At 29.1% G+C, this 15,709-nt stretch overlaps 2 protein-coding genes across 8 annotated transcripts; one reads left to right on the forward strand and one right to left on the reverse strand.

Annotated features, from left to right (window-relative positions):
* The first annotated feature begins 359 nt into the window (after positions 1-359).
* On the forward strand, positions 360-11,196 carry LOC117155079 (uncharacterized). 6 transcript variants are annotated; one of them, XM_033330640.2, is made up of 3 exons: positions 360-992; positions 7,767-7,979; positions 8,926-11,196. In XM_033330640.2, the coding sequence occupies exons 2-3, from the start codon at positions 7,900-7,902 to the stop codon at positions 9,263-9,265; spliced, it is 420 nt and encodes a 139-aa protein (XP_033186531.1). In that variant the 5' UTR covers positions 360-992; positions 7,767-7,899; the 3' UTR covers positions 9,266-11,196. The 6 variants fall into 6 exon arrangements, with proteins under 6 accessions (XP_033186531.1, XP_033186533.1, XP_033186530.1 ...); XM_033330639.2 differs by lacking the exon at positions 360-992 and adding an exon at positions 3,375-4,325; XM_076623169.1 differs by lacking the exon at positions 360-992 and adding an exon at positions 5,348-6,420.
* A 1,165-nt stretch (positions 11,197-12,361) lies between these two features.
* Positions 12,362-15,709, reverse strand: alpha-Man-Ib (alpha-Mannosidase class I b). Of its 2 annotated transcripts, XM_076623168.1 has the most exons (12): positions 15,586-15,708; positions 15,313-15,491; positions 15,038-15,205; positions 14,806-14,962; positions 14,549-14,734; positions 14,321-14,469; positions 14,046-14,234; positions 13,778-13,965; positions 13,549-13,675; positions 13,312-13,476; positions 13,094-13,243; positions 12,362-13,015 (listed from the first exon to the last, which is right to left on the reverse strand). In XM_076623168.1, the coding sequence occupies exons 2-12, from the start codon at positions 15,409-15,411 to the stop codon at positions 12,797-12,799; spliced, it is 1,797 nt and encodes a 598-aa protein (XP_076479283.1). In that variant the 5' UTR covers positions 15,412-15,491; positions 15,586-15,708; the 3' UTR covers positions 12,362-12,796. The 2 variants fall into 2 exon arrangements, with proteins under 2 accessions (XP_076479283.1, XP_033186526.1); XM_033330635.2 differs by having other exon boundaries at positions 15,313-15,709.

The raw sequence follows: 15,709 nt of genomic DNA on the forward strand, positions 1-15,709 counted from the left end.
TGTCGCAAAAACATAAATATTATCATTCTTAAATTTATCGTTGAAAATTGTGTAGTAAAATCACTACTTTTAGAATTAAAAAATATCTATGCATAAAAAATTGTTATTAGCGAAAGGATCCTCATTTTTATTCAGTATATTTTCTATATTTGGATTTCTATTTTCACTTTACAAGATTTCATTCTCCTCTTTTATATTATTATTTAGCTTTTCTTTCAAAGTTTTGTTTCGCAAGGTAAAAGCGAATATTATTGGTTAATGTCTGAATTATTTCTTGCGTGATACGAAATAACCTATCAAGTTTCTACTCTCTTAAACTGATTATGGTGGTCCTTCTATAAGACTACAGGATAGAACATTTGCCATTGGGCATTAGTCGGTTTCGAGCCATCGAAGTGATAGGTGGGGTTGGGTTCGCTTCGTGCATTGTCATTGTGCATTAATATTTTAGAATACAACAGTGAAATAACTTTGAATTATAGCTTTCATAACGATAAGATTCTTTTATCTTTTTTTTTTTAATTTTAAAATATATCTTCCACATTTTTAGAACGATCTATGTTATATAATTAAATGTAATAACGATAATTAAGTACAATTTATAAATTAGCATCTTTGTACGTGACTTGATGTTTGAAGCAAAATACATTACGATGAAACATAACTGAAGTGAAAAAAGAAATATATGAAAATGTTGTGACAATTGAAAAATTGTAAGACGGGAAAGTGATAATGAATGCATGCGAGAGCCTTGAATATCGAACACGTAATCAGAACCGAATATCTATGCATGATCCAATAAGCCAAAGCAAAGAGATGATTTCATGAAACGAATGCAATGAGGAATCATTGAGGCGTCAACGACAACTGACTTGCAAGATCAACATCGACTTCCTTTTTCTGTCATGCGACAACTAGAGTACGATGAGAAACGGGACGATAACCACGCGTGCTGATGTTTACGCGGAAGAAATTCCTTGCACATCTGACAGGTAAACATTTTATTGTTACAAAAAAGTGATTAAGGGAATAGTATGTCAGTTTTTGATTTTGCCTTGTGGTATTATAACTTTATCATGTCATTAACATTCGTATCACCTTCGTTGAAATAGTAACGTGGACAGCCGTTCATGTTACTGCTGTCTCTGTATACCCACACGTTGTATATTAGAATATTTACGTAATTATCTTATACAATAATTTTGAATATTTTAAATAATTTTAAATATTTTGAATTTTTATCAAAAGATACTGTTTATAAATACTTATTTATAACTTTTTATTGTTCATACTACTGTTGGATTCAGAGATATGTCTGACAGATATTTCTTAGTTTTTGGATTAATTCTTGGAATAATTTTTGGATTCTAATTGATTAGTTATAAGAAATAAATCTAAGAATTCTTTCTGGCACTTGTATATAAAACTAAGATCAAAGCTAATATATAAATATGTAATTGTACATATTAATCTATATTAGATATTAACGTATGACTAACGTATTTTGAAAATATTAATGGGATATGATCAATAGACTGCGGATGTGCTTGGGCCTAGGGAAAATTTAAACTTGCAAAATGCACAGAATGCATATGAAATAAAAAGATGTTCAATATAATGTTCAATATTAATGTTCAATGTCCAGTATAATGTTCCAAATTTAAATTATTCAAAGCATGGCACCTGTATAATATTTTAGAGAATTTGCATAAACATTCAGTGTCTAGTGAATTTTTAATCAAATTCGATTGATAGGAAAATGAGGAGTTTTAATATTCATGTGTATATTTAGAATGATTTGCATATCTGCTTTAGTGTAATCATAATTTATTAATGTCATATAGTTGTAGTAATTAATATGGATAATAACTATGAAAATGTTTGTATGGAATGTTTGTGTTTGACCTTCTGTCCATTTCATCAAATCTTAATTTTTCGTGTCAGACTCTTTGTGGTGTCCAGTAACTTCCACGAAGGTAAAGGAGTAATTTAATCTGTTATCTTTGAAGGTAAGCGGAATAAGCATGTAGAGCAATTTATGCACCAGTAATACGTGTTAAAACTACTTTCAAAAATAAACATTCGTTTTCGTCTCTATAATTTCTATCTTTTATGAAAACAAAGAAAAGCTAGATTTTGTGCATATACAGATATATGTATAGACTGAACACTGCAGAATAATCTACTAATAGAGGTGCAAACTTAATAAAGAAAAAAAAGATTAAAACTAATATATTTAATCATAAACATTTTATGTTCATCTTGCAATGTATATTAAAAAAGTGTACTTTCAGAAAAAATTGATTGAAAATTTCTTAATCATATGATATATTTAATAATTATACCATTTATTCGTATGTACTCATGTTGTACAAGATCGAAATTTTATCTAAGTTTTATCTAATAATATGTCTAGTAAATTTTTTCGAAAGCTATTGACACAAAAGGTTTCATTTTTTCTTCTGTGCCCATCTTGCTTTAAAACCGGTTTTATGTTGCCTTGCTTATATGTACATTAAAAGATGGAATAATCAAACTGAAGAGAATATGCTTCGGCGAAATCTCAATGTGTACCGATTTAAAAAGGTTAATGATATTTTATGCAGAACAATACATTTGCAAACAAGTGTGATGAAATTGACTTTTATAAAAATCCACAAATACTATTCACACGTTAAATACTTTAAATTTATGTACAATTAATGCGTTGTAGAAAGAAAAAAAGAAAATGATTAGGTTATTTTTTACTGTGTTTATTAAATAATTATCTCCAGTACTTTTAATATTTTTTTAATAAGTTTCATAGACCGTTAAAAGGAACTTCATAACCACACACTGAGAGAAAAGGTTGGCCATGGTAAAAATACATCCGGTCCTTTGAATATATTAAGCAATGGGATACAGTAACAAGAAGAAGGGTGCATTGGTCTCGACCAATATGTATCCAATCGTTTGTAATTTAAATTGTATCTACATAAATCAAATATCTTCAATCATTAAATTATACTAGTATATTATCTAAAAGAAAATCTATACTGTCGTGTAATGTGTAAGGAGAAATGAAAAATGTATATTTATTACAAAAACAAACAAACAAAGAAATTATGTATATTGTGATAGATAGATGATAGATAAGTGATAGATTCAAAAGTCTACTGCGCGCGCATCTCATTAGTAGTATACCGCGTTGTAAACAACCTTGTTTAATAAAACTATTATGTTCCTATTACATAATAATTAGACGATACTCGTCTCTAGTGCTTCGATCATAATAGATTAACATCACTAATAAATCTTTTTTAGTTGTATATTAATGGAATAGATAAGTGAAAATAAAACCAGATAATTTTTTTCGCAATTATGGACAAATTATAAAAGATCTATGTCACGTTCGAGAAGAAAGTTCGAGAGAATTAAAAGTTTTGCTAACCGCGCGTTTGCTATTACTGCGTGACTTGTTAGCGATCGACTTTTCTAATTCTGCTTCATTGAAATTTTTTGCAAAATCACAAATTAACGACTTTTTGAAGTAATGCAATACTTTGAAGTCAACAGTTTCTACGAAATGACATAAGTTTGAAATGACTCTCGAGAACTTTTAGATGATACTGCCAAGTTTTGATTATGGAATCTTGAGAAGTACGTTTGTGTCATATTTATTCGAGCCTTTTACTTTTGTATCAGCTATTTTTTACCATAACTGCTTGCGTCTTTTTTTCGTTTACCACTAGCGTCATCTGAAATTAAATTGATACAGGAATTGTAGAGTGAAATATCAGTAAAAAAAGAGTTGCAGAATCTTAAAATCACTTTGTTAAGCGTTTAGCTATAAAATATTTTATGTAAAGTCACAATTTAAACTATATGACGCCTGTATGATTTCCAGAATAAAAGAAAATGGAAATGTTAGCTTTGGAGAACTGCAAAAATAGTTTTCTAACAAAAATTAGCAAGGTCGATTGTTAAACTATATTTCTTATTAAAAACTAGCCCTCTATAATTATTTTATATCAAAATAATAATTTATTTAAATTAAACGTGATTTTACAAAATATATACCCCACTGTGCGCCGTTCACCCGGCAAGCTTCGTCTCTACCTCACCTGCTCCCCCTTTAGTGTATACTTCGCTTGTCTCTTGCCAGTCTTTCGTGTGTCTGCGTGCTCGCCGCTCGTTGAAATCGAGATGCTATATAATTTCGGTTCCGTGTACGGTCATTTGTGAACGTAAACAGGCGTAATCGAGCCAGTTTGTTTCAATAATTATCTTACTGATCACGAAGTTATGCGTTTTAAGAATCCTTTGCCACAGCGTGGCTCCTACGAGTAAGTTCAGCAAAAGCCGATTTCCCAGATTTCGAGGTTAAGCATTCTTTTCTCACCCTCGTTCTCCCGGTCAATTTCGATTCTCTAGTTCTCGTTTCTTTCTTTGTTCGCCGTTCGATTGATTTTACTTGAAACTTCCCTATATTTAGTTAGAAAAATGCGTACAGAATATTTACATGTATTTTTATATTTTCTCACTTATTAGAATAATTCATACAGAATATTTATATGTAATAGCTTTACATTGTCCCATTTTATTAAAAACATTTGTACAGAATATTTATATATGATATTACGATCTCGTTATCTTATATGTTTTCTTTTGCAAAATTTAAGAACATAATACTATTCATCTCGAAAAATTTTATTCTTTTAAGACTGATAATTTTGATTAGTTTTATTCTATAGTTCCTGAGATAATTTCAATTGAAAATTAGAGATTTTAGCATCCGTTTGTAGCTAACTGTAGAGAAAACTAATCCAGTAAGTGAATTGCCCTTCATGTTAGCAATGAGATAAGTGACTTCCAATTGCAATTACGAAAATTTGAGGGATTATAACAAGTATTTAATCTACTAGAGAATATTTGAGCATAATAATAATACTAAATATAAATCGACTTAATTTGATTTAAATAATTCTTTTTTATTGATGGAGTACTACGGTAATTTTGTATGTAAACATATATTACAAAGATAACTAGTTTCAATGTGACTATGCGATGAAACCTGTATATGAATAATTTCGTAAGACTTGTTTATTCCTTATATTCGTAATTCTAATAATAGATTTTTCGCTTATGTAATTTCTGAAAAGTGATACTAATCCCGCCTGCGGTTTTATGAAACTTTCATTCGATGAATATTCTTTTTAAGTTGTCCCCAATAAGATCCTTTTACTTTACAGATATTGTTATGTCGTATCGCATATCAGAAGATTTCATTTGAAATACTTCGTCAAACATAATATATCCATAAAGTATTTATCATTACATTTCTTATATCGCAAACCAATGTTATCGTAACCAAATTTCTTACAATTGCATTTGTTTTCAATAATTCGTATATTTTATAGTAATTTATTATCAGAGAGCAGTCATATATTCTGTGACGATGTTCTGAAAGTTCCTCTCGAGTTTTTATACCTGAACCATTCTTCCGATCTTAGATTAAAAAGTAGGGGTGGTTTTCGTTGGAGGATACGTCCCTGTGGCCCACGTGAAAAGTACAGTCAGTCACGAAAGTCCTCCTACATTCCTTAAATTTTGAATATTATAACATAGATTTCACCTTCAGCAATTCTTTGGATTAATTGAGTTTTATTTACAAATTAACGAAAATTATAATATCGAATAAATTCTATGTCATTTTGTATCATATGTAGATGTAAACTCTGTAAAAAAGGTACGTTTTTAATTTCTTTTAATAAATGGGATACATATACAAAATGGAATGTAGACTTTTATACCTGACTGTATATACACAATAGTGTTTCGCTAAAGCTAACTAGCTAGTTATCGAGGGATGTATGTTTCTAGCAAATATCGAGTATCTCTCTTCTTCAGTGAATGACACTGACATACCGACACCTGACACATTTGTTTATTGTACTCACATATGACAGACGTAACACCAGATATCTCAAGAAGTGGTAGGAATAGAAATGGCCACCTAACGAAGCAAAATTCTATCCACTTAACGAGACACTACTGTTATACACGCGGGATGGGAGAGCATTAGAAGTAAGATCAAATAGTTCAACGTGGATTCTCGATCGTAGCAGGAGCTCTTCGTATTACGCGGCATACAGGATATTTCTATAAAAAAATTCTTTCTTATTTGCAACAAATAATTTTCTAAATATATATTAATGAAATTTTAGTAACTGTACTAATGCAAATAGTAAATGCAATTATTAAACAATGTTTGCGCTAGTGACTGGTGGATGTATAGACGAATTTTGACATAAATGTGAAGTTTTGTGGTTTTTGTGATGCTGGATTTTTTATAAAGATAAGATAGATTTCTTCTTTGATTGTTATGGTTACATCACCATTGCACAGGCTATTAATGACATAAGAAGAAAGAGGAAAAAGGTTCACAGTTTGCTATGTACATTATTTGGTGTTCTTTTAAATATTCTAACAATTCAATTGTATAGGATTTAAAAATAGTTGTTTTCCCTAGTTATTTTTGTCACTTACATAAATGAAGTGGTTTTAATTAAATTTTGCCTTTTCCTTATTCCTTACTTTTCAGCTTTATTGTTAGAGTTTGATGAAATAATGTATTAAAATGATTAATTAATTTATACAGTAATACAGAAATTATATTTATAATGAACTCTCTTTCCGTTTAACGAACAATAGTGATTCGAATATCGAGATAACTATCGATGTTATCGAATTATCGTAAGTAGAATTAAAATGATACGGCGATTTTCTGTCGATCTTTTTATCGATTATTTCTATATGACTCAAACAGTAATATATACATACATAATTTATAAAGTGAAGTAAGATTGTCTGTCTTGAACATGCTAATGAAACATGCTATTTCTGTTATTTATTCATTACGATCAGTTTTTTTTCGTGATGTAACGTCTTTTTATGTCTGCTTTTTTCTTGTGAAAATGTTCTTTGTAACTTTGAACCTTGTTCTTGTAAACCTTCAAACGCGAATAAATGTTATATTTTGCAAATCAGGTATGTAATGTTATCGTATATGGACGTGATTTTTTATTTTTTTGTTCAATGAAATTTTAATAGTAAATGAAAATTTATTGTCGAATAGTTCAACAATTTCGATTGTAAAATTTCCAATTTCATACTTTGCATGTGAAAGCCACCGTGTTTCACATAAACGTGAATGCATAAACCGGAGCTCAGCCGTTTTATTTTAAGCAAATATATTTCAATGGACAATGCATGTAGTTAATCAATAAAAGCTACTGTCATATAATTAGTCTTGATTAGCTGCAGGAATTTATTTGCAGCAGTATCTCCATTTTTTCGTTCTCGAAGTAACAATTACGCGGCTTTTATTCTCCTAACAATAATTTTCTTCTATTTTTTAATTTATAGTAATAATAAAAGTAAGATATAATTTATTAATATTTCTTAACTATTGTCGTTGGACCATTGAGGACTATAACAATTTAGGGTTGGATTATTTAATTTTTGTAATCTATTATAAATTGCTATGGTCAACTATAATCCAATGATACTATTTTGAGGTTAAATCCAAAATCTCATAAATATTTTCGATATAGGACAATAAATTTAATATGTTTTCATACTAATTTGTTTTCTCCACCGTAATACTGCATGTTTAAACGCCAAAAGGAGGAAAATTTAAATTTCGTCGTTTTGCTCGATTGATATATACGAAAAATCGATAACGCAAACTGTGATCAGTGATGTGTGAACTTGGAATAAAACAGGAGGAGAGGTGTGACGCTCTATTCGCAGCGTTGATGGAAAAGGATAAACGATTCGAAAGACAAATCTCGAGGCAGCAAATTTTTACGTGAGATGGCATGATTCTAATCAGTTGAAATCTGAGATATCCACAAAATGGCCAAGCAAATATCTTTTTATTCCACTCTGACGTCTGAAGAAAAGAATAGAATGCAACCGTGTTTGAAAGCTAGGTGGTATGTGTCCTCTTCTTTACACTTTCTATGAAGTACTTAAAGAGAAGAGAGGGGGAGAGAAAAAGACAGAAACCCTTTGTAACGTAAATGAAAGAACGCCTTTAGTGTATTCGTCCATATTATCATCATTATTACATACTTTTGTACCGAATATTTAATTATTTATTTTGGTTATTTCCCAAAGTAAAGTTTTTCTCTATTGATTGTATAATTGCTGATTGTATAGTAGTAATACGTAAAGATCTATGTAGTAGTAATTCTATTGTCACGCAATAAATCGCAAGATACGTAGTAATCGTGATGCAATTCATTCAAGAAAACAAGTATTCAGTGTACTTCGAATTAAATAATGATTTTTTAGGTGCATTGCGATAAGCACGAGTAAGACTAACTTGAGTTGAATAGTAAAGAGACCAGGGTCAACTGCGTGACGAGCCTGAATAACAGAGCACCAGTTGACCACATCAATGGGGCGATGTATAACTTGAATTTAATTTACAGAAATCTTTAATGTATACACCTTTTAAGTTTTCCTATAGAACTTTTCACGAGTATCAGTCCTAGGTCTTCATGTCTCGTACGCTAAGGAAGCGTCGTTTCTCAAACTAAAACGAGCTTGATCAAAATTAAAATTTATACCATATTCTCTTACATCGTAATCATTTTATTAAAATGAAGATATAAGCAAAATAATTTTATACTTTTCCATTTGAAACATTTTTTCTACATCGAAAAATGTTTGATTTTAAGTAGAATTAACCCTGGAATGGCACACTGAGGTCTTTTATGATCTTCGCAGAATTGTTTACATATTTTAAATGTACACCTCTAAATGACCAAAATATATCTGTTGTAGATGTAAAATCAGTGTCATTCCTGAGTTAAAATGAAACATTTAGGTTAAAGTAGAGATTGAAAAAAATATCTAAAGAAAGTTTTGTTTCAGTGTCATCATGTCCAATGATTCACCCCCACCTCTGCAGACTTCTATACCTTTGGTAGATTACGATGTACCAGATGAAGCGCGTCCTGGTAAGATCACACCGACCACACCTACTACTCCGGTAACGAGTAAATTATCGAATGCCGGCACCGACACGGAGATGATTGAGAATGCAGTACCGATCACGCAGACCGTATTGCCCGTTCCTGAGCCACAGCCGAAAATTGAGAGGAATGGAATGGACTCGGAGGCGACAAAACCAGTCACTCAACCCGAAAACGACTCCTGCGTTGTAGATTGTATATATTTCACGCAGCAGTGTTGCGAGTGTGTAATACTTTAACAGCCAGAATTCTTCTCGCGTTGAGCAAACATTTTATATTCATTTCACGATTTAACATGGTTACGAAAAGAATGTTAATTATATGGAATTCTTTTCCCATCGAATTATTGAGCTTTGATAGAATTCCAATAATTCAGGCTGCCAATCGAATGATTAATTCGTAAATATTATTAAATGTCTATATTGCATTTAAGAAATGTATGCTCATCTCGGATTTTCTACATATTACTAAAAAAAGAGAAAGATCTGAAATATATGTTAGGAACATATTTTGGGAATGATAAAATTTTGATATGATACTTGAAGAATCCAATATTTTTATAAAATAATTATTTATTCTGTAAAATTTATGAAGTACATGAAACGGAAAAAGTTGGAATCTTATAGTTAAGGTATATATTATATCTAGAAAGTATGTGCATCATTTTTAATATAACAAATTGATCAAGTATCTTATAATTATAAGAATTTAATCACTGATATTTCATAGACTGTTAAATTTCATTCCAATTTATAAAATTTATATTTTTAATTAAATGTAGTCATGTAAATGTTAAAGAAAAATTATTTGGCTGTAAGTCTTAACTGAAAGCAATTAATTTAATCTTATAGAAAAATTCTGCATGATAGTTATCCATGCATTCCTATTTTTACATAGTGATATCATATTAGTCTTTAAGTGCTTCATACATTATTCCAAACAAAGCATTAAAAGATAATAGTTTGTATCAAAAATAGATTATTAACTTATAGTATTTTCTTCTTAAAAATCATGCAATGCCACTAATTTTTTATATATATATACATATGTATATATAAATAATATTGGAATATGTACAAGTTCGTTACCCATACATATTGTTCCATTATAAAATTAAAGAGAATGAAGAGACATAATGCTAATTATCCTTAAAGACTGCTTAAGTGCCGTAAACTTATTTAAATATTAAAACTTCATTGTGTAGGAGATTTGATTAAAAGCACAAATTTACTTGAATAAAGTCAATATTCTACAAAATAATATTCTACATTTATAAATAGTATAAAGTCTTAAGGTATCACATAAGGAGAAAATTGTACATAAAAGTTGCAATTTATACAAATAAGAGAGAGTATGAACAAATTTGATACATTCTTATAATAACACCTGTTATACTTTGAAAATAATCGTATAAACCAAAACAATATGATCAAACTATTTTGAACAAAAAGTAATAAAAATAATATATCTTGTAAATATATTCCAAAATGATACTGTATAGATGAAAAGCACTGCTGTGGCCTCACAATTAATATCAGTTCAAAAGGCTTTACAAAACTCACATTTATACAAACTTGCTATTTGTATAAGTAATTGACAAAAAGTAAATGTAAGAAATTTAACTATTATAAAATTTCCAAATTCTACTTTTTATAATAACAAATTATATTTCATTAGTATATAACATTAAGATACATAGATATAATGAAATTATTTCATTGTAAAGATTATAACGCAATCGTAAAATTATTTAACAAATTATATATAATTGTATTTTAAATAAGAAATGTATATTCATACAGTTTACTTCTCAATGGCATTAAAATTTTTTAAACATTACTAAAAATATGAATACATATCGTCGATTGTCTTGCAAGTAGAACATATTTAAATAATAAAAAGTAACACAAAGTGCAATTTAATAATCCACAATAGTGTAACATATGTAGCTGACTTAATTAGTTTTATTACTATTACTACTACTATTACTACTACTACTACTACTGTTACTACTATTTATATTTTCTCTGTGAAATGAATTATGCTTGTTGTAAAGTGGAACAAACATTGAATTGTACAGCATAATCGAAAGTATGTACACTTGAAGAATGAGACCGTCAAACAAATATATATATATGTATTAGAAGGATAAAATTTATGTTCATTACTACTTTTTGATAATTTTATCAAATGCTTAGTAACATTGAAGTTACCTAAATTTTTATACCGCATGGACAAGTATGCATGTCTAAAAATAATATTCTAACTTGGTTCTGAAAATTGAATCAAGTTTTTAAATGGAAAAATTGAAAACTTTATTTTTCTTAAAAAGATTTCTTCTTGAGGATACCACATGTTGTATAACATTCTATATACAAGTAAAAATGAATCATTAACAAATCCAGTTTAGTTTACATAATTTACATAAATTCAAAGATCATGTGAGATGTATACATGTGAATAGTTTAAATTTTTATCCCATAATGTTTTGTAATTTTTTGTAATTTAGAAGCAGAATTGAAAGTTTCATCTCTTTAATGTAAAATAATTATTCTGATAATATGCAATTAAATCTACATTAATATCTTCACTAAATGTTGATAGTTCAGTACTATCTCAATAACTTTTTTATAAATGAAGCAGTTATATATTTTTGTGATATATTTTCATGATATATCTCTTAGTATCTTAATTTATTGATTGCTCTTGTTTATTTCAATAATATCTGTAATAGTGATGTAAAATTTTTTGTTAATATTTTATACAAAAAATGTGCAATAAATAAGACTTAAATTATGATGAAAAATAATGAGTTGAGATTACTATAAATCTTTAGTTACAATTCAAATTGCTCAGTACACAATATACATGTATGTCGTATAGAATATTTTATTATAAAGATATTTCTATAATAAATTCTAAAAAGTAATAGAACGCCCTAATCATCAATTTATATCACTTAGTAATAAATTAATCTTTGTTTTCAAGTATCATACATATTTATGAATGAATTACTTTAACTAGAAAAACTAAATATTAGATTATGCAAAAAATAGAATATTGCACATTTGTTAACAAGAAAAAAGAAGAAAAAAAGGGAAGGAGAAAGAAAAAATTTGACTAGGATTTTTAAGAATAAAGTATAAGTAACTTTTCTTATGTGAAGGTTGTATCACTTTAAAAATTTTTGTTCAATTAGAGAGTTCAATTACAGAGTTTTCTGTCTTTTTTTAACTAAATAAAGTTGTAGTTAAATGATTCTGTAAATATATGAAGTAATTCTACTTGTCTTAAAAAGAGAAGGATTTGGTATATCAGGCTAGGTAAGAGAACAATTATTTTCAACTTTTTTTTTTAAATATTGTACTCAACAATTCTTATACACTATCAAAAGTGTGATCTGGAATATGTTCTGTATTGTTTTTATTAAGTTACTTGTCATGAAATAGATTATAACGATCAATTCGAAAATACACCTTTGAATTGGGAAATCAGTAAAAAATTGAGTAGAAACAGTTAATCACTAGCAGATGCATAAGTTCTGTGACTAACGGACAAAAAATGCTTTTATGAAAATGTAATGTTTAAGAACTATTCCTAGAAGATTCTGTAGCCTAAAGTGAAGATCTATTTCGTATTTTAAAGTACATTAATTCGACTAATTTCTTATCTGTGTATGACATCAGGATATCTATTCACTGGCCTCAAAAGGTATTTAAGATTTCTCTAATGGTGCAAATTTATACATGAAATTTTGTGACCAAACTTGATTATGATTCGTATATGGGTAATGGATGTCCTTCAGAATTGAATACCCATCTATCCAAATCTATTAATTGCCTTGTATCATCGAACAACAAGTATAAGTATTTCAAAGTTTCAGCAAACCAAAAACTTTCTGTCATATCTTTTTGTGGTGTATTATAAACGATCCTTACATTACCAATGCTGGTGTACCCCTTTTCCACTTTCGTATAATTTTCAAAAGCCTATTAAATTATACATATATATGTATGACTGAGAGCACAATAAAAGTTTCACATTTCAGTTTTTACATAATTACTTACTTGGAATATTTGCCACCCCCAGTCTTGAAATGTTTTATTACCAGTAAAATACCACATGTAGAAAAGACTTTCAATAAACTCTGGTCTGAGTAAATTATGTGCATCATTCATCTTCACATACATATCCATTGATTTTTCTTCATTTGAGTTCTAAAATTATAATATCCTCGTATCCTTTTATGATAACCTTTATCCAAGTAGACAACTATTATAATTACCTCAGTATTGAAGTATGTGATTTCTGGAGCAAGAAACGTGGGTTGAATCGCGTACGTTTGATAACAAGTTTTTACAATTTCATTAGCTAAATCCATATGATCAGACGATAAACCATGATGTACTCCTAAAGCTAATGTACCTCCCAAGTAACATGTAAGGTGATCCTATAAATACAGCCATTATCAATAACATATGATATATTAAACTGTTAAAAATGCTTTTATTTAAAATTTTACCATTTTTGGTGTTATTTCTTTGTGTGCTCCAACTAGTTCTGCTATGAAAAGATACTTATTAATTGCTGTACGTTTTACTAAGTGTTTTTGAGTTCCAGCAATACCTAACAGATAATCATCTCGTAGGCTAAAAGCATTTACAAATTTAAATGATTATCATAAATTCATGAGACAAGTTCAAGAACAAGAAAAACAAATTCCCAATGAATAATGATGATGAAATACTAACTAATTAATAGTCTTCCCAGTTTGAAGCCACTGTTTCAATAAATACTCGTAATAACTATCACCACGAGCGCCAAGCGTAATTGTTGCATGATCTCTAAATTGTCCAGTATTAGCGTTAATGAAAATGGGTACTAAACCATCGTATTTTTCTAACTGGTGTACATGTTCCGAAACTTTTGCTACTGCTTCCTGAAGGATAACAATCGCATACTTTCTTACGTATAATGCAAATAATAACGCATTCAAAGCTAATATTTATCCGTAATTACCTCGAATTTAGGGTCTCCTGTACTACGACTTAAATCACGAAATTCCAATTGAATGGAAGTAACTTCACTTGTACTACTATCAGGACCCCATTTAGGACCATGTGCAGTTTTAGTACCAAGATTTACGTCGGAATAAGGAACACCAGATGAAGTAGAAAACGCTGGCATCATACGTTCTCCTAACGCTGTCTACGATTTATAGTACGTAAATTTTTATAGCCAAATTTCTTTCAGTAATATATCATTTTAACTTTAAAAAATCAGAGACAACTTACAGCCTTACTTAAGAAAATCTTGTCACCTGAAAGATGATATGCGGATAATAGACCTCCTAATACTCTAATCGTAACTTCAAATAAATTAACATCTCTGTTTGAAGTAAACACTAAATTTTTCTCAACCCATAGTTTGGCTTCTAAAAATTCTGTAGATAAAAGGTAAGTATTATTAACTTTATGGATGTTTCTCAATTCTATATAGAATATATAGAATATGAATATTACCATTATTTAAGCCCATTATGTACATAGTATCAAGAGAATCAACTATAGTAAGCCCTAAGCCAAACCATTCATAGTACTTTCTTGATATTGGTTTCACATTATCATATCCCCAAGCATATTCTTTATATCCATTCCATGAATGTTTAAATGCTGCAACTACAGCTTTTTGTCTATTATTTTGTGGCCCTAAAAATAAATAAATATAATGTTATTAACAAAATCAGCTTAACAATTATGTTATAAAGATATAAAGTTACCATTAAATTTGAGTGTGTTCGGCTTAGGTTGAGGTGGTTCTCCAATTTGATCATCATCCACCTGATTTATTTCTGGTTGGAATTCAGGTTCCTCAATGACCTCTCCACCTCCCTTATGTTCCTGATTTACATTATCTACTACAATATCTTCTACTGGCTAGAAATTATATTTTTTGAGAATATAAAAAGACATTCTTTTAAACAACAATAGTGTTTATTGAAATAAACATACCTTTTCATATTTAGGAGTATCTTGCACTACCTCTATGTTATTGTAATCACTTTCATCTAAAACTCCATTTTTGTTATCGCCAGGTAACAGATAAAATATAACTAATATGATCGTAATGACTATAAAGTAAAGAATATTTCTCTGAAACCTTGACAATTGATTCCATTGCTGAAAAAACAAAAGATTTATAATTTTACACTGAGAGCAATTTTTTAATAAAAATTTTAAAGAAACCTATAGTATTTGTATAGGTAACGAATACTTTAATGACTTACCCTCCAGAGACTACGTGATGATCCTCGCGAGAATGTTGCACTATCCTGGATATTTAAACTGATATAATCCGATTTTCCTAGATCCTTCGACGGAAACATATTTTGTTAGAGGTTATGTTGTTCTGGCGAACGCAATGATAATAAGAGCCAGAACACTTTAAAAAATAATGATCCCACGACTGTTCAATAATTATAAAGGTCTTCATTTATATTGTTCGTGTTAAACATAGTTGGTAATTATTCTTCCGGTAAACCGTAGCAAGATAAACTCACCGTGCGAATACCGCGAATCATTGATGCCGTGATGTCAAACTCTGTTATATTACGATTACGATTACAAATATTGATAACTGTAAGCTATAATTTTAGCAAAGAGTATTATATACACATTATCGTA

This window comes from Bombus vancouverensis, chromosome 12 (assembly GCF_051014615.1).
Source record: "Bombus vancouverensis nearcticus chromosome 12, iyBomVanc1_principal, whole genome shotgun sequence".
NCBI classification, from domain to species: Eukaryota; Metazoa; Arthropoda; class Insecta; order Hymenoptera; family Apidae; genus Bombus; species Bombus vancouverensis.

Bases quoted from the DNA above. Each gene is read 5' to 3' on its own strand.
- LOC117155079 (XM_033330640.2), top strand. From the start codon at position 7,900: ATGGCCAAGCAAATATCTTTTTATTCCACTCTGACGTCTGAAGAAAAG. The intron at 7,980-8,925 runs GTATGTGTCCTC...GTTTTGTTTCAG, and splicing joins CCGTGTTTGAAAGCTAGGTG to TGTCATCATGTCCAATGATT.
- alpha-Man-Ib (XM_033330635.2), bottom strand. From the start codon at position 15,411: ATGTTTCCGTCGAAGGATCTAGGAAAATCGGATTATATCAGTTTAAAT. The intron at 14,470-14,548 runs GTAATATTCATA...TTTTATCTACAG, and splicing joins CATAATGGGCTTAAATAATG to AATTTTTAGAAGCCAAACTA. The intron at 13,244-13,311 runs GTAATTATAATA...TTATAATTTTAG, and splicing joins TCACATACTTCAATACTGAG to AACTCAAATGAAGAAAAATC.